Source organism: Rhamphochromis longiceps, linkage group LG6, assembly GCF_057381845.1.
Source record: "Rhamphochromis longiceps isolate RC_006_pf linkage group LG6, R_longiceps_female_GT1.1, whole genome shotgun sequence".
NCBI classification, from domain to species: domain Eukaryota; kingdom Metazoa; phylum Chordata; class Actinopteri; order Cichliformes; family Cichlidae; genus Rhamphochromis; species Rhamphochromis longiceps.
In genome coordinates, this window is record NC_140562.1 from 27,600,119 (window position 1) to 27,624,608 (window position 24,490).

The following is a 24,490-nucleotide window of genomic DNA, read 5'->3' on the forward strand; positions in this document are numbered from 1 at the left end:
TGTGCATCATTATGTTCATCCTAGTCAGCTGTTTCCTCGTGTGTCTCCACTCCCCCTGATCACCTCATGTGTATATTTAAGTCCTTTGTCTCTTACCGTTCTTTGTCAGATCGTCTGTTATCCTCGCCACAGATTTCATAGTTTTCCCTCTTTGTTTCACTGTGTTTCATAGCATTCCTAGTTACTCTGCGTTCATAGTTTTTCATAGTTCTTTCACAGAGTGTCATAGTCTTTTAGTTTACACAATCTTCTTAGTCCCCTTAGTTTTCCCAGTTTCAGTGTGTCTCTAGAGTTGTTCTCATGCCATTAGCCACAGTAAAGGCTCGCTTTATTTTTGGAAACTTAGTTCTGTCTCCACCGTGCTTTTGGGTCTACCTCATCTACACATCGGCGCAGCCCGCCGTGACAAACTGTGCAGGAATAAAATATAAATAGTAAGAGGGAGTAAATAACAAACAGGAGAAATATATATACATATATATACATATATATATATACATCTATATATATACATATATACATCTATATATATACACATACATATATACATACATTATATATATATATATATATATATATATATATATATATATATATATATATACATATACATATATATATATATATATATATATATATATATATATATATATACATACACATATACATATATATATATACACATATACATATATATATATATATATATATATATATATATATATATATATATATACATACATATATACATATATACATATATATATACATATATGTGTGTGTGTGTGTGTGTGTGTGTGTGTGTGTGTGTGTGTGTGTGTGTGTGTATATATATTTGTATATATATGTGTGTATGTGTATATATTTAAAAACAAGAGAAAGGCCCACAGTGGAGAACAAAGGGCTTGGAAGTGTCAGGGTACCTGGGTCCCTGACACAGTGCTTTTAGTTTGGACTTTTGTCACTGTTTATTTTCCCATGTGTTTCCTGTTTTATTTTGATAACCTTTTGGTCGCGTGCATTATTTTTAGTTTTACTTCCTGTGTTCCATTAGTTAGATTCATTCCAGCTGTGTTCTTACCTGTTTCCAGTCCTTTTTATTCAGTCTATGTGTTTTTCCGTGTTTTTCCTGTTCGCTCAGTCATCCGTCTTTAAACACCAGGCACTTTCTTAGCAGTCCTGCATTTGGGACCTATCTTTTCATTCTCCACACATCCGACCTTGACAGAGCGACGAGACCCGTGCTGCTAACACAGAATGGAACCAGTGGACTTCAAACTATATGAGCGGCAGCAGGCAGCGCTTTCCCTGTTGGAGGGGAAGCTGAGGTGGAAACCATGACTCATATAAGCATATCTTCTACAGGACTCATCTGGCTCTGGGGGGTCCTTGAAGCAGGCGCTCCTCCACCTGCTGCCCCGTCTGCACCCAAGCCTCCACAGCGGAGAGTGGGCATTACTCGATGATATACTCGGCTGCTCACTCTTCTGCCTCTCTGCTTCACGCCACTCATCCACCTGCCTCCTCATCAACCAACTCGTCTGCCTCTTTTTCAATTCTCCACACACCTGACCATGACAGGAAGTAGTGCAAAGGACTTGGACTGAGTTTAGAGTCCATATTTGAGTGGCTTGAGTAATGAGGATACTCAGACCATGGCTCAGATTGGTGAGGTGAGTGAGCAGGGGTGGGGTGTGGGGGGATAGTATTTGTTAACAGTCCAAATGGCCCAGGAAAAGAACCTACTTGTGAGTCTGGAGGTGTGGAACCTGGTGGACCTGAGGTGCAAACCAGAGGGCAGCAGGTCAAACAGGTGGTGGCCGAGGTGTAATTGGTCTCCTGTGATGGTCTTGTTTTTCCTGAGACAGGAGGATGGCCTCTGGGGGTGGCAGAGGGGAGCCACTGATTAATCTACAGTAGACTGAAACAATTTCATACAAAAAAAACCATTAAAAACATGTAATATAGATACCAAAAGAACTGATGTAAGAACTATTTTTGAATGCCTCGTCTGGTCCAGCCTCCGCTTCAGCTTCCGCCTCGTCTGGTCCAGCCTCCGCTTCACCTGGGGCTGCAGGGGCCACGCAGCCTTCAGGTCCCCTACTACCACCTCCACATCGTCGGTCATCTGCCTGGCCGCTTGTTGGGCATCTCCGCCACCGTGGACGCCCTCCTGAACGCCGCCACTGCCTTCCGCGTGGCCGGCCTCCGGACTTGTTTCCACGCCGCTGTTGCCGTCCGCACGGTCGGCCCCCAGAACTGTTTCCACGCCGCTGTTGCCGTCCGCACGGTCGGCCCCCAGAACTGTTTCCACGCCACTGTTGCCGTCCGCACGGTCGGCCCCCAGAACTGTTTCCACGCCACTGCCTACTGCGTGGCCGGCATCGGGACCTGCCCCGCTGCCATTCGCATGGTCGGCCTCCTGAACTTGACCATCTGGGCCTTTTTGGACTCTGTCCCTCCGTCCTGGGCCCCCTCCGCCCACCCTGGTCGGGTGCTTTTCTTTTTTGGTTTTGGTCCGTTTTTGTGTTTCTGCTGGGCTGTCTGGAGCCAGCCCTTGACGGGGGGTACTGTCATGGTCCTGGGTCGGTGACCCAGCGCTTTTAGTTATCATTTTCTAGTTTATGATGATGATTATTATTGTTTGAGTTCTGTGTGTTATATTTGGTCTGCCTTTGAGTCTGTGTCTCTGTCTATGGTGTCACCCCATCTGTTTGTGAATCTGTCTGTTTAGTTCAATGTCTTGTCTGGTTCCATGTGTCTGAGTTTCCTGTTTTATTGTGAAGGTCCGCGTCGTATGTGAGTGTGATCAGTTTACGTTTCCCCTGTCCCGTCAGCCCAGATTCCTCCCAGCTGTGTTGCCCTCCTGTCTCTCATCCCCTGATTACTGGTGTGTGTATTTAAGCCCTGTGTGTTCTCCTGCCTGTTGCCGGTTCGTCTGTGTTCCTCCGTGTCAGTCTGTGACCCTGTGTTCCACGGTGTCCTGTTCCTCGTCTGCGTCTCTCTGCTATTCATCATCCGTTGTCATATGCTCCCAGGTCTGTTATTTTTAGTTCTCCCAGTTTAGGTGTCTTTAGTTGTTTGTTATGCCCCACTGTTTGTTTGCCACTACACCTCTGTAAATAAAACCACCGGTATCTCATCCACTGCCTGCATCTTGGGTCCTCCTTCTAAATCCACACGGCTCGCCTCGGCAGCCGTGACAAAATGTGGTATTCTGGACAGAAAAATCCTGAACAAGGTTTCCAGACATGGATGAGCACAAAAGACGGGTAGCTGGGCAGGCAGGCAGGGGTGAAGTAAGGGAATCTCAAACCAAAAGGGGCTGATTATCACCATGATGGTGGAGAATAACCACGCAGTTCAGCACCAGTGTATAATTCATATTAAAACCAAAATTCATATTAAAGATTATTAAAAGATCTGAAATGAAACCTCATATATTTCTACACTGTGTTATGTTCCTGAATTGACTGATATGTGTCTTTGCTACACGATGAAGGCAAAACAAAAAAATTCAGATCAAAATGTGAGTCTGGAATCTGTAGGAGTGAGGTAAAGATCAAACTTTTCATTCTGTTTACTAACAGCTACAAGACAAAATGCAAGATATGTATTTTTCAAAGAATCCCCCATTTACCATTTGGTTGGCAGAAATCTGCACAATGTTGATTCTTGATATAAAACAAGACTCTTTTTTTTCTTGTAATTTTTTTTAAGCTACGCTTTAAATTTCCACTTCAGCTTTAACGCATGCCCCATATTTTTGGAAACTCTCACAAGTTGAAGGTGCTCACAAACCACCACCATTGTAGACGATATAGTGAGCAGTAGGCTCACAGGAAAACCACAGAAACAAATGTCTACTCGGACGACAGAATGCAACATGTTTTTGTGAACCCCGTACTTTATTCAATCTTTATTTTTTAATTCTAAAACCAAAAGACAGAACAGATTTCTGATAAGAGGGACGCACTCTGTTGTTTCAAGTACAGAAATCACCATCACTATAGACATATGTCATATTTTTATAACTCTATGCTAAGTGAGTTTGACCAACTCACGACAAAAACGTTACTCTTCAGTTGTTGAATGTTCCACTAAATTTACCAGCTCATAGCTTTTTATGCTGTTTTTGGAAAATAGTGTTTTCGATCATTGCTGTAAGACTGAGCCAAAGCAGTAATTCTACAGGCCATTGAGGCGACTTTTGTTGTGATTTGGCGCTATATAAATAAAAATTAATTTAATTGAATTGAACTAAAAAAAGAATAACTGAAACATTTTAGTAGTAATAGAAGTAGTTTCGAGTCAGATAAAGTTTACATCTGTATTCATATGCATCTAGCAACTTGATTTGTTCATTTTTATTGAAGTATGAAGCGGATATGCTAGCACACTGAAAATAGTTTGTAACGTGGAGATTTGTGCAAGTGTCACACTAGATCTTGGTAAACCTCCCCCAACCCTCTCCCTGCGTGGCACACAGAAGGTAACCTACAGCTGATAAAACCAAATGTTTCTGTCATGTGTTCTCTAAATAAATTACATTGTCACATAGTCATCATTTAATGAACTTAGATGGTCACATAGATGAACTAGAATACACGACATATTACACTGTGTCTTTATCTTAATAAATAATAATCAGTTCTGTTTGTTTGTCTGTTTGTTTTTTCAAATTGGGTCAAGAACACACCAGATGTAAAAATCAATAAAAGTTTTTATGGATCGCCTTCAAACTTCACAGTATGCTAGACCTTGGGGTACATGAGTATCTAGGTTGGCTAAGCATTTCACCTTGGCCTTTATATTGTTAGTGCTCAAGGTCAAAGTTGACCTTAAATAAAGTTTCAAGGATGCATATCAAGTAATATGTCATTTTACTGTACAGCAAACTTTTAACCTTTTTAATATGATACCATATGACATCAGAATGATGCCATAAAAGACTGATGTCAGAATGTTGTAATAAAAAAAATCATAGCTCATCAAAATTCATGTGTACCTCTTGTCCTTTGGGAGAAGATGCAATCCCTGAGTGTTCTTGTTCATGTCTATAATGGCTAAGACTGAAAAGCATGTTGAAAAGCAGTCTGTCATGTTAAAAGAACTTTAATTTTTACATCCAGACCATCACATGACATTGCACTGACACAGTGTAACCACAGAATAGAAGGTTCCACTCCACCACCCGATCGCAACTTGCATTTCCTTTAGTGGAAAAGTAATGTGTAGGCGATGACATTCGAGAGTCACACCATTCTTACTGTCTTTTAACTGCAGGTAATCATCAAACATGGACAGCCTTCATGTCATTCTTGTCCTTCTTTTAGGTAATATTTTGTACAACTAATTAAATTATACATTAATATTATAAAACATTAAATGAATGTGTCAACTCTATTTGGAAATCTACATCACATCTTGTACTCAACACTGGCAAAATTTGTTATTGTGTTTGTATTTCAGGAGGTCATTGGATTTCTGGATCAGTGGTGGATTTGACAGTGACATCAGGACAGAACGTCACTCTGAATTGTGACTGTGAAGCATTTTCTGAGGAATATATTGTGTGGTACAGAAATTGTACCCATGAAAATCAGCCTCCTCTTGTTCTGAAACTAAAAGAAGATGCATGGAAAAAAATCAGTGACCGAGCAATTTCAGTGAATTCTCTATTACGCTTCCACTTTAAAAAGAATCAGTCCTCTGGATCCTATGATCTGCTGATCATGAATATTTCTGATTCTGATGAGGGCCTCTATTACTGTGGAACTGAAAAGGAACAGTGGGTAGATGGCACAAGCGTTCAGGTCAGATATGACCACAGATATGCCAGTATCGCAACAAGAATCTTAATCAGTAAGTACTCATGTGTGATTGGGGTTTTTTTGTTGGTTTGTTATATATATGCATACAGTACTGTGAAAAACTTTTAGGCAGGTGAGGAAAAATGCTGTAAACAAAGAACGCTTTCAGAAATGGAAGTGTTAATCATTTATTTTCATCAATCCACAAAATGCAGTAAATGAACAAATGAAAGATAAATCTCAATCAAATCAATATTTGGTGTGACCAACTTTAAAACAGCATCAAATTTTCTAGGTAAACTTGCACACAGTTTTTGAAGGAACTCGGCTGGTAGGTTGTTCCAAACATGTTGGAGAACTAACCACAGATCTCCTGTGGATGTTGGCTTCCTCACATCCTTCTGTCTCTTCATACACTCGATGGTGAGATCATGGCTCTGTGGGGGCCATACCGTCACTTCTAGTACTTCTTGTTCTTCGTTAGGCTGAAGATAGTTCTTAATGACTTTGACTGTAGGTTTGGGGACATTGTCCTGCTGAAGTCTGTTTAACAAAGACATTGCTTCTGTGCATTACATCTACTGTATTTAATTCTGACATAAGCAAAAATCTTTACCCATCCCTCATTTTTATTTATTTTTTATTTTGTTCCTGATTTTCAGTGCAACTCTTGGGTAATTTGGCCAGTTCTTTGGTAGAAAGAGCTAAAATTGCTCTTATGATGTTGAAAGTTGCCGACCCCTAGCCTAGGTGAACCATACATGTATCAACTGAAGGGCCAGCTGCATTTCCAGCTGCAAGTCTTGGTGGATTGTTTTTTAACATTTTCTTAAGGAAATCACTTTCAAATGCAGTTCATTTGGTGTAGATAGTGTTTTAGGTCTTCCACTTCTTTTGTCCTGCACTTGTCCAGTTTCCACAAACTTTTAAGTACACACTGCACACCAAGTTTTTGGCTATTGTTTTTGCAACACCTTCTTAGTTAAAAAATACTCATGTTTAATATCCAGTAAAATACGTAAAGGAAAATAATAAACTGCAAATGATGTTAATATTATTAAACCTGAATTTTTTTCAAATGGGAATGCAAAGGTAAGTCTTGCTGTAAAAAATGTTTCTTAATGTGTTTATAATTTTATTTGCTGGTTTGAAGTGTTTGAATATGCATTATGGTATTACTTTTGTAAATAATAGTCCGTTTAGAGTAGAAAAGACGATAAAGCAGGATATACTTTAGTGTGGGGCTTTCTTGTGATTGAAAGTCTTCTTACATGAAGTAAACAGAGCAGTGTGCTTGCCACTTAAGACGTACAATAACTAAAGTCAGTACTAAACTAGATTGCTACACAGTGTTTCTATATTGTGTAAACTAAACACACTATACAAAGCACTATACATAAGTGGATTGTAGTAAAAATGTAGATCTAATACACAACTTATTTCATGCAGATTCACCTCACACAAGTCCTTGCCCTGATTCCAGTCCTTGCCCTGACTCCACTCTTCACTCTGACTCCAATACTCGACCTGACTCCACTCCTCGTGCTGTCTACGACAGAACCTGTGGTTCCAGTCTCGTGCCCTGGCTGATGATGTTTACACCAGGATTTTCTATTCTCATTTCATTTTTTTCCTTTATTTTTATTTATCAGTTGTGTCGGAAAACAGGTACTGTATATTTTAATTATTAGAATTTAATTTTTCGAATTGTTTGACTCACCTTCAAACACACACACACACAGTCCTCCACAAAACTATCTACAACCATTAAATGGCAAATTCTTAATGGCACTGTTGCTGCTGAATGCTCCAGTATGATAGTGCATTTTTGTTTATGCAGAAAAAGAACTTCAATTTTTTCAGAACAGACCAGATCACAATAATCAAAGGAGACAGAATGAGGTAAACTTTCTCTTCTTCATTTTCTTATCTACACTTGTTTTTGTTTTTTTATTGCATAAACAGCTGTGTGTGGGTCACTATTCAAAAGAGTAATGTAATACACATTATTATCAATTACTTACTATAAGATCATCAATTACTGTACAAAATTACAAAATGATGGATAATTTTTTTTAGCTAGTCATTACAATGTTTTTACATCACATAGCTAGCAGTTAACTATATAAACCTTCTGTTACAGTCCCACACATTAACATAATCTCTATCCTAATGGGAATGAACCCAGGTGATTAACTTTTAACAAAGAGAAAAGGAAAGGGGAAAAAAACTTATAACAAAAAGCTGACAGCGTTAGAAAACAGACCAAATAGAATAGAATAGAATAGATCTTTATTGTCACTGTTACAAGAACAATGAGACACAGTTTTGCACCATGTAGATTTAGATTCGAATTCTTTTAGGATAGGAGAATAAGATAAAATAGACTTAAGTTTCTGCAAAGTTACATAAGTATCTACACACAAAAAAAGGATTGGTGTTGTGGCCTGGGCACAGTTTCAACTCTGTCACCACATGCATGTCTTTTTGTGAAATAAAAATATCCAGTCTCTTTAAAATCTGTAGACTGCTGTACAGTTTATCGTTTCCCACCACATACTCTAAAGTGAGCTCATTATACCACAAATGCAAGGGGGGATAATTACTGATGTGACTCATGTGATTACTGAATTTATTACAGTTATTCATTACATTACTATACTTGAGAATTGAGTAGAACCAACTCTTCTCGGTAGTTCAGTTCCTTGGAATTCAGTTCACTTCCTTGGAAATTAACTACTGGGAATCCGGATCAGAAGATAGTGGCGAAGTCTGCAGCCTTTATATAGACATTACTTTTACTTTTAATGCACAAAAGGATGAGAGCAGGAGCAGAAGTGCAAACTGTGTCCAGAACAGAAACAATTGTACTATGCAAATAACATAACTTCAGTGCTTTGAAAGCATGCCAACGCTACCTAGTGCTAAGATAGCCAAAATCCCGGAGTAACATTAAAGTTAAATGAGTGCTGACCCCAGCAAAACAGCCAGATTTTTTTTATAACAAAGGAAGTGATTAGCAGTCAGGCTGAAGCCTCCATTTCTACCTGTTCATGTTTCAACAGAATCAAGTCTGTTTGTGCTTGTTTTCAACTTTGCTATGTGCTGTCAGCTTTGGGTTCATACCTAAAAACTAAGAGAAAGATCAATTGTGTGTCCTTATTAGCACAAGTACTTGTATTGTGTGTGAGTGGGTGGGGTGGGGGGGCTGTAGCTCATAGGTTTATATTGTTAAATGACCACTAATATCAGATAATTTCAGGATAAATGCGAATGTAATGTAATAAATTAATTTCATTAATACACTATTTCATTAGAGAAATGACTGCAACACTGATCACAACAAAGAGGGGAAATACCTGCAACATTCGCAGACATTAGTCCACACAGCATGAATAACTTGCACAAATGTAATGTCTTTGATATGCTTCTTACTGATGGTGCTGGCTCTCAAAGTGGAGCTGATAAGGAATAAAATTGATAAGTGATATCAATAATGGAATCAGAATTGCTAAATTCTTATCAATTCCCATCCCTAACTATAATGTGATTATAACAGTTTATTAGTTTGTAATACATTACACACAACACTGATAAACACAAATAATGTGTCAGTACTTTTTTAATGACATATGGCATTCAAACAGAACGTCCTTTTTAAAATTCCATATTGTTCTAATGATTGCAGTATTCATTTAAGTAATTACTTAATAAAAACAAATAAAAACAAATTTCCCACGTGTGGGACTAATAAAGGTTATCTTATCTTATCTTAATATCAGAAGAAGTTATGATTCTAAATGTCAAATTGTTTCTCAGGATGAAGATTTGTGTTTAACACAAGTCTGGTTCCAGGCTCAAAATGGACAAAAAAATCTTTAGACGGATTCAAGATGGAGAAAACGCTGTCTTCCACTGAAAATTATATACGTAGTTTGTTTTATTTATTTGTAACTGAACAGAGTTAGTCATTATTGAATTTTAATTTTTTGTTTTAATTGTTCTTTATGTTTTCCTTAAATTGTAGTTTTGGTGACTGTTGCATGTAAATAACTTTAGAAGTAAAACTAACAAAGTATCTAGAAAAAGAGTGATGAATTCTGATGATTTTGTCAGATTTGTGTAAATTACAGCGCTTATTATAGGAAACTAAATTTTTTAAATAAAAAATATCTTTTCATACCCATGGTCTGTTGAATGTCTTTAGAGAGTATACTTCCTTTGCCTTTTTTTAAATTGTTGATTTAGACTAATCCTTGAAATTATATACTCTCTAAAATTATTATCACTATTTTTTTAGATTTCAATCAGTTTTTGGTTATCTTTTGTGTCTGCGGACACACCACCACAAGCCTCAATATGCAAACATATTTTCACTGTTGTACTTTATAAAGATATTTATGCACAAGCATAACATCTCATACCAAACCAATGCTGTGTTCTAATATTTTCCTTGGCCTTTATTTGGAAATAAATTGCCATGCAAACTATAATTACAAAACATTTCATATCAAATCAAAGCAACACAAAGCAGCTCACGGGATTTGGAATATGACGATGTCTGCGATATCAAAAATACATAGATGGTTCATTTCTGAGAGAGATGCAAATGCAAAAGAAGGTAGATGGAACTGAGACAGGGTGAGCACATGGGACAGCAGTCATATCCTGGAAGACCCAGACAAAGTGTGTCAGCAATGCTGATCTTGTTACCCTCTGATAAGCAGTGTTGGGTAAGTTACTTTAAATTAGTAACTTAGTTACATTACTAGTTACTTCTATCAAAAGTAACGCAGTTACTTCAAGTTACTCGTTACTTTCAGAGTAACTAGTTACTAGGGAAAGTAACTTTGGTTTTTCTCAGAATTCTCTTGTTAATGTGTTGCTTCCGTAACTGGATACCCAGCAAGATTGCCAGTCTTCTAGCTTGCTTACTTGCCACAAGTGCACTGTGCCACCTACCAATAGAAAGGAAAAAATAATGTGCACATTTCCACGAGAGAAATCCCACACCTGATTCTATCCTAGCCTGCTTTTTACATCCAACACAAAAACTGCAGTCGTGGTGCTTTCGATTGTACTCAGAACTCGGAAATTCTGCCTTCTGAATAGGAAGATGTAGGTAACACCAGACTGCAGATGAGCTGCATACAGGGCTGGACTGGGACAAAAAAATTGTCCCGGGCATTTTGACTAGAGACCGGCCCACCATTATAGGAAAAATCATAAAGCCTTTGAATGAAAATAAACACTGTTGTGACAGTGATGTACACTGTTCTGGTGGTATATATGTATCAATCTATCAATTGTTTGTTGCAAGACTCAGATAATAATTTTTTTAAAAGTGAGACATTTTAAATGAGAATAAGAAAGTATTTCCTTGTGCCCCCCTTTCCCTTTTAATGCCCTACATGGACCCCTGGCAACACTTTGCTAGACCCACCCCTGCATAGTTACCAGCTGTCAGCTACTTAGAAAAGGATCCTGGGGTTATTTGTCTCTCAGAAACAGTTCATAACTTCCCTTCAACTCATTCATTCACCTAAAAGGTAAACCTGTTTCTCCATCACAGCTCTGATGATTCAGTAAGGACATCTCCTGGTTTCATCTTCACGTTTCCCTCTCATCACATAACCAAACCGATATCATGACCAGCAGGTTTACAGCTGTGGCTCCAGCCAACATCAGCTGATACTAGAAATTAATATTAAATAAATTCTAACAACAGCTGATCAAGCTTAAAAGTGCTGCTGTTGTTTACCGCGACATCCGCTGGTTTCCTCTTTCTGGCGCAAAGTGGGCGATAAATAAACAAGAGAGAAAAGCCGATCAGCTGATCATTGATCAGTTTCATGATTGAAGTAGAAACAGGAGAGGGAGAGGATGAGAGAAGAAGAGGCAGCTGTGCAGCGTAAACACAGAATAACTCCAGCTTTGTGTCTTTTTCATTGTAGCTGAATTACAGGACAAACTGTTCCTTTTCACCTCAATACAAAACGCGTAATATTTTCTCTGAATACGAGACGATTCCGTTTTTTACGGGATGGTTGGCAACTCTAATAATTAACCTTATGAACAAAATAAAGTTCAACATCAGTAACATAGCACCCACCCAGCTGTATAGAAACTCCGTCATGCTAGCTAGCACGCAGTACGAAAAAGTCAGCATAACGAAAATAAACTCCACCTAAACTTGGTTCATATCTGACCCAGGTGGACTGCAGGTTATAACTTCTTACCTGAAGTTCAGTTCACCTGACACTCGGACCAGCGGCCGCTTCGGGTCTCTCCTCTTGCCTCCCTTTTCCTTCATCCACCTGCTGGCTTCCACCACTTGCTAATGTTATTGAATCTGTGGAAGCTCCGCGATAGCCACCACACGAAGTAATGAATAACGAGCCTATCTAAATCCCAGTAACGAGTAACGCGTTCCTGGTTTTGGCATAATAACTAGTTACCGTGCTCGTTACCACAATAATAACGTAGTTACTGTAACGCGTTACTTAATAACGCGTTAGTCCCAACACTGCTGATAAGGGGACATTCTTCAAGACAGAAGGGGTGAAACAACAGTCTCCACCATATTTTCTTCACGGGGTTGGATGCCCTGCTACCCAACCCTGGATTAGCAGAGAGTTGTGGGACTCTCTTTTCCAACACCCTGGCATAGACTTTCCTGGGGCTGATGAATGTGATCCACTCATAGTTGGGGCACACACTCCAGTCCCCTTTCTTAAAGACAGGAACCACCACCTGGTCTGCTAATTCAGCAGTACTGTCCCTGATTTTCATGAGACACTGAAGAGGCATGTCAACCAAGACAAGGGATAGCGTGAGAAGTTTGGCCATTGGGGTGGGGCTCAGAGTAGAGCCGCTATTTCTCCACATTGAAAGAAGCCCGTTAATTTGATATGGTTTTTCTTTTTACATTAAACAGCCGAACACACACGGCCCCTTTAGATTCTAATTCAATCCATTTGTTTTGACGCAGAAATCTGTACTTCATAATATTACACTGACTCTTAGTTGTTATAAGATATCTTTTTAAAAATTCTGTACAACTTCACACGTCTTCCCTTGCACTGTGCTGGTAAGCCATAAGTTCAGAAAAATTACTGTGAATCGAACAGAATTACACTGTAAGCCTAACACACAGATGCCCTTTCAGTGGTCTCTGTTAACAGAGCTGCAGAGCGAGAAATATCTTAAACCAGAGAACAGAGTATGAGTCTGAGGATGAATGTGACATGATATAACTCTTTTCTCTTCTAGCTGTCTTTTTGTATTTGCAATGATTATACTTTAAATTTCCACTTCATCTTCAATCTATGAATGGTGCATTTCAAGGGTTCGAGATAACAGAGTTGACAAATCATAACCATAATGTAGACCATCTAGTGAGCAGCAGGCTCACAGGAAAACCACAGAATAAGCATGCCCTCGGACAGCTGACTGCAGCATGCAGAACAACACAATCTGCACACTGGTGGCCTGTTGAATGCTTTCATGCATCCTTCAATTTGTGCATTCTTGACTGATGGCCAGGCTCATAACATACATTACAATAAGAAGTAATGAAAAATGCTTTATTTTTTTCTATATGTTCTTTTCAAATGAGCCAGAAATGAGGAGTCTGAGGTTGAAATACTAATGAATCACAAAATATTTCTTTTGGTAAACACTGAAACGCAACAGTTAAACCTAAATGACAGTTCTGTTATTAGATGCCAGTTTTGCTCCTATTAATAAACTGCCATAACATACTCTGCATGCATATATGGAAAGTGGATTGCTTTGAACCTAAAGCTCAGAAGTGGTTGCTGCGCAAATCACACCCATATATGACCACAGATACACAAAGTATCAGTATAGCATAAGAAAACAGCATAAAAAATAAAAATAGTAAAATTACTCACACTTCTAATCTTCATATAGATTTATAATTTCTTAAACTTTTATCATTTTCATGATGATGCTGTTGGAATTTTGTTCACTTCTTTGGAATGTAAGCAAGAAGACTTCAGTGCAAACACTTTAGGAAGATCTACAGTTACTTTCCAATGTTAAGTGACCTCTAGTGGTTGTGTGAGGAAGTCGATGCTGAATGTTTTCAAGAAGTTTGGCATTTAGATCTTTAGCAGCATTATTTGGGATTTAAATATTACATTTATTCTGTTTGCACAATGAATATGTGCCATGGTTACTTTACCAGTAACAATAGTAGAGACCCCTGCTATGTAACAGACCACAAGCATTACAACATGATGCATGTGTGCCAGATATTATCTGCACGATACATTGTCAAAGTTTATAAAGTATAAAGGTTTATTTTCTGGGATTGTCTTGAGACTGGTTGATACATCTGTGTGATAATTTTGGAGAATGTAGTTTGAGGTTCTGTTGAACTGTGTTGCATTTTACAAAGGTATGTTGCTGTTATTTGGCCTACTCTCATTTACATAAATGCGATGGACAGAAACCAAAGATCTGCACCTATCCTGCAATCAAAAGACACTTGGGGACCAAAATATATGAATATATATAAATTCATTGTGTTTTAATTAATAATTTCCCCTACATGATATATTAAACAGGATGTGTAAATACATATAAAGCAGTGCTCACTCTTGTGTACTTCTGTGGGATGTTAAACAGAAACTGTCTGTATTATTTAAAAAATAAACAAACATAAATACTTAAGCCACTGGTGCTGCACATGTGATAAAGAAGATGAAAAAGTGTTTTCTGCAAGAGATACCAACACGCATCATTACACCCACGAAATTGGGCCAACAGGAAACCCACAGAGACAAAAAAAAAAACCTACATCTAGGCTGGTCAAGATGAGTGGCCTGTTGAAGGCGTTGCCTCATTGCTTTTTTGCACTTAAAATATGTTTGTTGACATGAAAAAACCCTAAAACCACAGACAACAGAATGCCCGGTTATGTTACAATAACTTATGCATTACGTTTGAAAATAAGTCATACTAGTTGTTTTTTGGCAACTCATTTGGTAAACTGATTATCTTTGCATGACTCTTTTTTTAACAATGAAATTCCATTTTTAAAAAATAATATGAATAAAGACATATTACGAAAAAAAAAATGTAAAACACCAATATAATGAATGCTTATCATGTGACTAATTGGCACAATGCAGGTTTTTTTTGCTACAGGGTTTTAGCACATTTGCTAATGTGCAGTGACAGTAGAAACAGAGAGAACAGAGAAAAGAAAAAAACAAGAAAACCTCATTGACACCTTTCGTTTTGTGTCAGTAATAAATGCAGGGTAACGTTTCTCACTGTTTCTAAAGCTCATCATCACATATAAGTTGGTTGCATAGTTTTATCTGAACATTTGTTTGTAATTATTGTTATTTGTCTCTTTTGGGTTAAAAATCTCACATTTTAGATTAGATTAGATTAGATTAGATTAGATTAGATAGAACTTTATTAATCCCTCGGGTGGGTTCCTCTGGGAAATTCGATTTCCAAAAAAGCACAGCACCGACAGAAGTTTCAGAGTTACAGAATATTATATATATATATATATATACACATACACATATACATATATATATATACACACATACATATACACATATATATATATACATACATACATACACATACATACACACATACATACATACATATATATATATATATATATATATATATATATATATATATATATATAGATATATACATATTATGGAATGCCCTTTAGGAAAATATTATATATATATTCCAACCAAAGTCTGAATATATAGAATGATCTTTTGAATATATAGAATGAAGCTTGAATATATAGAATGAAACTTGAATATATAGAATGATCTTTTGAATATATAGAATGAAACTTGAATATATAGAATGATCTTTTGAAAATATAGAATGAAACTTGAATATATAGAATGAAACTTGAATATATAGAATGTATGAACCTCTTTTTTAGAGATGATGTGTTTCTGAATTCTCTGCCTTTACAAAATGGCATCAGCTGAACTATTTCAGTACTTTTTAGAGCTTGACAACTGTTTTGCGACAGCTGTTCAAATTGCAAATGGTAGAAATAATTTGAATTTATACTACGTCACCTTGAAGAACACGTTTTCATTATTGCAACATTTCTAGTGCTCATGAATAATGTTCAACAAAATGTTTCTGGGAGAAGATTATGCACACTTCTTGAGGGAATTTATCAATCACTGATGGAGATGTCAACTGAGCTAACACTTCGAGCAGAAGCTGAAGCACATGTTATGGGCTCATTATATCATTCTACATCTCAAAGAGGAAGGTCAAGGTAAGTGATAAAAATGGAAACAAATTCATTCATAATGTGTATGGCACTTGAAAGAGTCAAGAGATGGCAAACAAGATAATGAATGCAAGAAATAAGAAAGAAGTTAACAACATATTTCTTCTTTTGTTTCTAACTCTTTTAGGTACAACATGTCAGTCAGCTACTCAGCTGACTGACATGCGAGACTTGGGGTTTAGTTGGATGGCCATATCTCAAATGTTGTCAGTAAATGTTGGAACACTGTACAACCACAGGATACAACTAGTGGACTATGGAAATTTGCAATTTGAACAGCTGTCGCAAAACAGTTGTCAAGCTCTAAAAAGTACTGAAATAGTTCAGCTGATGCCATTTTGTAAAGGCAGAGAATTCAGAAACACATCATCTCTAAAAAAGAGGTTCATACATTCTATATATTCAAGTTTCATTCTATATATTCAAGCTTCATTCTATATATTCAAAAGATCATTCTATATATTCAAGTTTCATTCTATATATTCAAGCTTCATTCTATATATTCAGAAGATCATTCTATATATTCAAGTTTCATTCTATATATTCAAGTTTCATTCTATATATTCAAGCTTCATTCTATATATTCAAAAGATCATTCTATATATTCAAGCTTCATTCTATATATTCAAAAGATCATTCTATATATTCAAGTTTCATTCTATATATTCAAGTTTCATTCTATATATTCAGAAGATCATTCTATATATTCAAGTTTCATTCTATATATTCAAGTTTCATTCTATATATTCAAAAGATCATTCTATATATTCAAGTTTCATTCTATATATTCAAAAGATCATTCTATATATTCAAGTTTCATTCTATATATTCAAGTTTCATTCTATATATTCAAAAGATCATTCTATATATTCAAGCTTCATTCTATATATTCAGAAGATCATTCTATATATTCAAGTTTCATTCTATATATTCAGACTTTGGTTGGAATATATATATATATAATATTTTCCTAAAGGGCATTCCATATATATATATATATACACATATATATACATATATATTAGGGGTGCAACGATATTCGTATCGATATTGAACCGTTCGATACAGTGCTTTCGGTTCGGTACGCATATGTATCGAACAATACAACATTTGTAATTTATTTTATCAACTTTCCTTCTGACGATGCTGTCTGTGTTGAGCGCTCAGTGAATCTGCGTTCGACTACTCCGCCTAGGCTGCACTGTCGAGCGCAGATCCACTGAGCGCTCAACACAGACAGCATAGTCAGAAGGAAGAGCGCAGGGCAAGCTAGCGAGACAGAAGTTAAGCTCTCCTTGCAAGATGGACCTCCCCCACCCTCATTCAGATCTGGCGTTTGGAATTATTTTGGTTTTCATGTGACGTATGACCCTGAAGGTAAGCGAGTCATGGACTAAAGTAAAACAGTATGTTGGATGTGCCATGCAATGCTTAATTACATTGGTGTGAACTAGTGTGTTAGCGCAGTTAGCTCGTTAACGTGTTGGCCGTCTAGCCCAGGGGTGGGCAAACTTTTTGATTCGTGGGCCACATTGAGTTCTAACATTTGACAAAGGGGCCGGAACAGGAGTAGATAGATGGCATGCTTTGAAAACATCACCTCATTGGGGGAAAAATACACATCTTGGGATATGGAGAAAACATGTGCTTTAATTTCCAATGAAAATGAAGAAAAGCATTACAATAAAATCTCTGACTTCAAAATGAGCCTTTAAACACTGAAAATCAAATAAATGAATATTTTATTTTAAAGCACTGAAAGTTCTGTTATCCTTCAGGATATCACATCACTCTCCTCCTAACTCTTTTTTTTTTTTCCAAAAACGGTAGGAGATGCAGATGTACTTGTCCTGTTCCTTTTATTCAATTTGTTTCCCCGGTGCCAAAAGTCAACAACGACCAGTGCAAGGACGAAACAGTTGCAGCAAGTCAGTCTGTGAAGCGTTATATTTGATCTGCGCGCACTGTTCATTTTAACAACATGCGTATCACGGAGAGACACACATTTTAATGGGAGCAGTGTTGTTGGTCTCCTTTTTTAGCCAGCGCATCAAAGTCTGGAGTTAGTTTTGTTGTGGCGATTCTCAGGATTGATCTGAGGTGTAGGTCTGTTAACTTGGATCTGTGGCTGGCTTTGTTGATGTTCATGACGCTGAATGTCTGTTCACACACGAAGGTAGAGCCGAACAAAGCCAACATCATCTGCGCTTTTCGCCTTAGATTTGGAAACGCGGCATCATTGAGTGAAGCATAGAAGTCATTTAGTTTCAGAGAGCTGAACTTCTCTTTTAAGGCAGGGTCAGACTGAAGGTCGATGAGTTCGAGCTGAAGCTCCTCTGGAGCTGTTTCGGGGTCTTGTGACAGAGGAAAGGCCACCAATTGAAGTGACTTGTCAATTTTATCGAAATCCAAAAACCGACGGCAGAATTCTCCGTGCAGTGCATCCAGTGACTCACTGTATTTCTTTACTTTTGCTCCGGCCTCTTTCAGCGTGGCTAGTGTAGGAAAATGAGTGAATGACTTGTTCAAAATCTGCCTGGAGAATAAAGCCAGCTTGGATTTGAAGGCTTTCACGTTTGTGTGCATGTCATGCACAAACTGCTCCTTCCCCTGCAGTTTCACATTGAGCTCATTCAAGTGTGAAAATACGTCTGTAGCAAACGCGAAGTCACACATCCAGCTCTTGTTGCTCAGCTCAGGAAATTCATCAGTCTTCCCCTGCCGCTCCAAAAACACGCCAATCTCCTCTTTGAGCTCCCACACTCGTTGAAACACTTTGCCCAAACTCAACCAGCGGACACGGGAGTGATAAAGCAGGTCCTGGTGATCCGCATCAGTTTCCTCCAGGAACGCAATGAACTGACGGTGCTGAAGTCCCCGTGCGCGTATGAAGTTGACAAGTTTCACCACAGGATTCACAACATGATTCAGCTGTAACACCGATTTACATAGAGATTCCTGGTGGATGATGCAGTGGAGGAAAATCACATCCTGGTCAGAGTTTTCATCTTTCACTTTATTCTGGATTCTCCTCAGCAGGCCAACGTTTTTTCCCGTTAAATTTGGAGATCCATCTGTGGTGACGTTAACAAGCTTACTCCAGGGAAGCTTCATGTTTTCGATGGCAGCAGACACTCGTTCAAACAAGTCCTCTCCCCGTGTTTGTCCTTTCAGAGACTCCATTGTCAAAAACTCCTCCGTTATTTCAAAGGTTTCGTTGATTCCTCGGATAAAAATGAGGAGCTGAGCAGTGTCTTTGACATCGTTGCTTTCATCCAGTGCTAAAGAATAAAAAGTGAATGACTTCGCCTTTTTGTTTAATATGCTGGTGATATCTTCATCTATTAGTTCTACACGGCGAGTCACTGTCCGCCGTGATAAACTGATTTTCTCAAATTTGTCTTTGGTCTCCGGGCACAAAATACCTCCTGTCTCTACCATACATTCTTTTAAAAACTCGCCCTCTGACAGTGGTTTGCTGGCCTTTGCTATTTTGAATGAAAGCATAAAACTGGCCTTGGTACTTGACTCTTGAATGGCAGTTTGACGGTGAAAAAAACTTTGCTGAGCCTTCAAATTAGCTGCCAACTTCTCAGCAGCAGATTCCCGTTCTTTTGTTGAGAGCTTGCTAGCATAATTTGCGTGCTTTGTGGCAAAGTGACGGCTAATATTATACTCTTTAAAAACCGCCACAGTTTCTTGGCATATCAGGCAAACAGCAGATGATCGGTGTTCAGTGAAAAAATATTTAGTTGTCCACTCCTTTTTGAACACTCGACATTCTCTGTCCACTTTCCTTTTCTTGGGTCCGCTCATCTTCATAGAGGGGCGGTAGGTCACAGGGTAAAGTGCAAACGTGGAGTAATAGGCCTACGCCGCTTCACCTCAACAAAGCCAATATATCTAGAGTGCGCCATCTAGTGAGGAAACATCAGAATTGCAGGGGAAATAAAACATTAACAAGGTTAATTTATTAAATTTTTTTCAAGTTTGGCGGGCCGGATCAAAACGGGCCGTAGTTCGCCCATGCCTGGTCTAGCCCCATGCACGGGGCGATCGGCGGTAGCTCGTTAACGGAGATTTGCCGTGTTGTGGCGTTAAGGTCATTTCAACGAGATTAACCTGAAAGCACTAGTGGGAACACAACGAATATGACTGCACATTTACGCCGACATCATCCTAGTGCAAAAACAAAAACAACAAGCATGCTACTAACTTTAGCCGAGTCATTTAGACAGCTGTTAGCACATGATTCTCCTTATGCTGCTGAGAATATAGCCCAGAAGAAGCGGATAGTATAGCTTTTATTTTGGAAAGAGACATTTCTCTGTAATAAACTCTCTTTTCCAAAGATGAGTGATTCCTCAATCAGATACAGGGCTTGCAAAATCGCTAGCCCGACGTCCCGGAGCTAGCGATCTTTCCAGTCAGGCTACAAAAATCTCTCTGCCCTGCCCGTCGGGCTATTGTAGGAAAAATATATGTCAATGCTTTTGCATTCTTTCAGAAATGTAGCTGGGTAATTATGTCATTGGCATCGGTGAGCCACTGTCAATATGTGACATATTGAAATCGCGTTTGAATTTGCGCTTGTTTTTTTGCTTTCACTTTGCAATGACAGCACTGATCTGTGAGTGATGATAATTTGTGCACCAATTCCTCTGACATCGTCTTATTAATCGTTAGCTTACTATGCAAACATGACAAGTGAAATCTCCCGCAGCAAGCTTAAACATGTGAGAGGTTGATCGCGCAGAGAATCGCTGAGCTTATGTGAGTCCGTGTGTAAAAGTAGCAGTATATATATTTTAGTTCTGCTGAGCCAAATAAGACAGGTCGGGGTGAAGAAGTGAGAGCCAAAGAAAAGCTTACCACAAAACGGAGAAGTTATGACAAATCAGACTATAAGGCAAAAAGAAAGTGCAGCTTTATGGTTTCATGGACAAAAGAATTTCTGTGGCTGCAATATGACGAGCTAAATAACCAGGGCTGCACATAAGTGGTCCGCAGGTGCGCATTCGCTGTCAAAATAAAAAACGCGCACAAGGGTTAGGGTTAAATTTAAAAACTGTACTTTTGAGTTAAAATATATATTTATAATTTTAATAAATGACAAATTAAAAAGGCATGAACATTTTTTTGTATCGAAAAAATATCGAACCGTGACACCAAAGTATCGAACCGAACCGTGAATTTTGTGTATCGTTGCACCCCTAATATATATATATATATATATATATATATATATATATATATATATATATATATATACATACATACATACACATATATATAAATACAGAGACAATATAAATAAAATATACGAAGGGGATAAATAGAATAAATAGGAATAAAAAATAAAAATACAAGTGAATGAATTGCACATTTCAAGTATTGAGTCTATTGCACTGTTGACTATTTACAAAAGTATTGCACAAAAAGGTATTGCACAGTGAGGTGAAGAGGCACTACAGCTTAGTTGTTCCCCCCTCCTTTGTCCTCCTGTTTCCCCTCCCTCTCCCCTCCAGAGAGGAGTTAAACAGTTTGATGGCGTGTGGGACAAAGGAGTTTTTAAGTCTGTTAGTTCTTGTCTTGGGGAGAAGCAACCTGTCACTGAACAGACTCTTCTGATTGTTAATAGCCGTGTGCAGAGGATGCCTGGCATTGTCCATAATGTCCATCAGTTTCTTTAATGTCCTTTTCTCTGCCACTGTCACCAGAGTGTCCAGCTTCATGCCGACCACAGAGCTAGCCCTCCTGATCAGTTTTTCCAGCCTGGATGAGTCCTTCTTTGCTGTGCTGCTCCCCCAGCACACCACAGCATAGAAAAGTACTCCAGCAACCACTGACTGGTAAAACATCCTCAGGAGCTTCCTGCAGATGTTAAAAGACCTCAGCCTCCTGAGGAAGTACAGTCGGCTTTGGGCTTTTTTATACAGGTGCTCTGTGTTGCATGACCAGTCCAGTTTATTGTCCACCCACAGCCCGAGGTACTTGTACTTGTTGACCACCTCCACCTCCTCCCCCTCTATCTGAACCGGCAGTGGACCTGCTCTAGACCTCCCGAAGTCCACAACCAGTTCCTTAGTCTTTGAGGTGTTGAGTTGCAGGTGGTTTGTGTGACTCCATGCGACAAAGTTCCTCACCAGACTTCTGTACTCCTCTTCCTGATCATCCCAGATACACCCCATGATGGCTGTATCGTCTGCAAACTTCTGAATGTGGCATAATTCAGAGCTGTAGCAGAAGTCAGAGGTGTACAGGGTGAAGAGAAGAGGGGACAGCACAGTTCCCTGTGGTGCTCCTGTGTTGCTGACCACTGTGTCAGACGTGATGTCCTTCAGCCTGACGTACTGTGGTCTGTCGGTGAGGTAGTCGGAGATCCAAGTGACCAGGCAGGGGTCCACCTCCATCCTGTTCAGTTTTTCCTGAAGCATACAGGGCCGGATGGTATTAAAGGCACTGGAAAAGTCAAGAAACAGGATGCCTTTTCCCCCATCCAGGTGTGAGTGGGCTCTGTGTAGGAGGTACAGGATGGCATCCTCCACTCCGACACCCGCCTTGTATGCAAACTGTAGTGGGTCCTGGGCATGTTGTACCTGTGGTCGGAGGAGGTTGAGGAAGAGCCGCTCTAGAGTCTTCATAAGATGTGACGTCAGTGCCACCGGTCGGAAGTCATTCAGCTCATTGGGCCGGTTCTTTTTGGGGACCGGGACGATGCAGGATGTCTTCCATAGGGCGGGCACTCTCCCCAGTCGCAGACTGAGGTTGAAGACTCGTTGTAGCGGCTCCCCAAGTTCAGCAGCACACGCCTTTAGCATCCTAGGACACACCTTGTCTGGGCCTGCTGCCTTTCTGGGGCGAAGCTTCCTCAGTTGTCTCCTGACCTGATCCACTGTGACACTGGGAGATGTTTGGGGGGAGGGGAGGGGGGGAGATGTCTTGCTGCTGAGAGAGAGATTGGAGGAGGGGGGTGTCATGGTGTCAGGAAGGGGGGGAAGCGAGGGAGGTAGGAGAGTGGGGAGAGGACTCTGTAGTAAAGGTGAGGGTGAGGGTGGGGGGGTTGTGGGCTGGTCAAACCTGTTGAAGAAGTTGTTGAGTTCGTTTGCCTTCTCCACAGTCCCCCCCACTGTGCTTTTCTTAGTGTTGTGGCCTGTGATGGTTTTCACACCATTCCAGACCTCCCTCATATTGTTCCTCTCCAACTTCTGCTCCACCTTCCTCCTGTAGGTGTCCTTTGCTTCCCTCAGGCAGCGTTTCACCTCCCGCTGTGCTGCTTTCATCTCCTCCTTCACTTTGCTCCTGAAAGCCTTCTTCTTCATGTTGAGGACAGCTTTGACTTCCTGTGTTACCCACGGTTTGTTATTAGGATAACACCGTACCGTCTTAGCAGGGGCGACCGTGTCCACACAAAAGTTGAGGTAGTCTGTAAGACAGTGTGTCGCCCCCTCTATGTCCTCACCATGTGGGCTCAGGAGCACATCCCAGTCTGTGGTGTCCTAACAGTCCCTCAGAGCATCCTCCTTTTCTGGGGTGCATCTCCGGATGGAGCGCGTTGTGACAGGCTGCCTTTGGACGAGGGGTGTGTATTGTGGCTGTAGGTAAACCAGGTTGTGGTCTGACTTCCCTAGTGGGGGGAGGGGGGTGGCTCTGTATGCATCTCTCACATTAGCATACAGTAGGTCAATTGTCCTGTTGCTCCTTGTGGGACAATTCACAAACTGGTGAAAAGCAGCCAGGGTAGAGTCCAGTGTGGCATGGTTAAAGTCTCCAGATATAATAATGAAAGCCTCGGGGTTTTGTGTCTGAAGTCTTGCTGTGACTGTGTGTATTTTCTCACAGGCAGCTGTTGCGTCGGCCCTCGGAGGGATGTAAACACACACACAGATCACATGACTGAACTCCCGAGGTAGATAATATGGCCGCAAGCTAACAGCTAGCAGCTCCAGGTCCGGACGGCATACCGAAACTTTAACGGAGACGTGTCCAGGGTTACAGTATCTGTTGTTAACGTAGACAATGAGTCCCCCACCTCTGCTTTTTCCGCTGGCCTGCGTGTCCCTATCGGCTCTCACGGATGTGAAACCGCATAGGTCTACGTTAGCCTGCGGCGTTAGCTCGGTTAGCCACGTCTCCGTGAAGATAAACAAGCTGCACTCACGGTATAGTCTGTGGTTGTTCAGAGCGCACAGTTCATCAATCTTATTCTGTAACGAGTTCACGTTGCCCATGATCACTGTCGGGATTGATGGTTTGAATCGCCTCCGGTGATCCGCTCTCCTCGCTCCAGCTTTGCAGCCTCTGTAGCTCCTCTTTAGCTCGGCCGGGATGTTGTGTCGCATGCCGGCAG

General features: G+C 39.7%; 2 protein-coding genes across 2 annotated transcripts; one reads left to right on the forward strand and one right to left on the reverse strand.

Moving 5' to 3' along the window:
- The first annotated feature begins 5,281 nt into the window (after window positions 1-5,281).
- Window positions 5,282-9,714, forward strand: LOC146668159 (uncharacterized). The gene is made up of 5 exons (XM_085410005.1): window positions 5,282-5,336; window positions 5,473-5,865; window positions 7,263-7,481; window positions 7,654-7,715; window positions 9,633-9,714. The coding sequence occupies exons 1-5, from the start codon at window positions 5,300-5,302 to the stop codon at window positions 9,693-9,695; spliced, it is 774 nt and encodes a 257-aa protein (XP_085266131.1). The 5' UTR covers window positions 5,282-5,299; the 3' UTR covers window positions 9,696-9,714.
- An 8,234-nt stretch (window positions 9,715-17,948) lies between these two features.
- On the reverse strand, window positions 17,949-24,482 carry LOC146668160 (general transcription factor II-I repeat domain-containing protein 2A-like). Its single transcript, XM_085408829.1, has 2 exons — window positions 24,173-24,482; window positions 17,949-19,421 (listed from the first exon to the last, which is right to left on the reverse strand). The coding sequence occupies exons 1-2, from the start codon at window positions 24,480-24,482 to the stop codon at window positions 18,148-18,150; spliced, it is 1,584 nt and encodes a 527-aa protein (XP_085264955.1). The 3' UTR covers window positions 17,949-18,147.
- Between the last annotated feature and the right edge of the window lie 8 nt (window positions 24,483-24,490).

Coding starts and splice junctions, on each gene's coding strand:
- LOC146668159 (XM_085410005.1), top strand. CDS start 5,300: ATGGACAGCCTTCATGTCATTCTTGTCCTTCTTTTAG. Junction 5,337..5,472: donor CATTCTTGTCCTTCTTTTAG/GTAATATTTTGT, acceptor TTTGTATTTCAG/GAGGTCATTGGATTTCTGGA. Junction 5,866..7,262: donor CGCAACAAGAATCTTAATCA/GTAAGTACTCAT, acceptor TATTTCATGCAG/ATTCACCTCACACAAGTCCT.
- LOC146668160 (XM_085408829.1), bottom strand. CDS start 24,482: ATGCGACACAACATCCCGGCCGAGCTAAAGAGGAGCTACAGAGGCTGC. Junction 19,422..24,172: donor GGCCAGCGGAAAAAGCAGAG/GTGGGGGACTCA, acceptor TTTATTCTTTAG/CACTGGATGAAAGCAACGAT.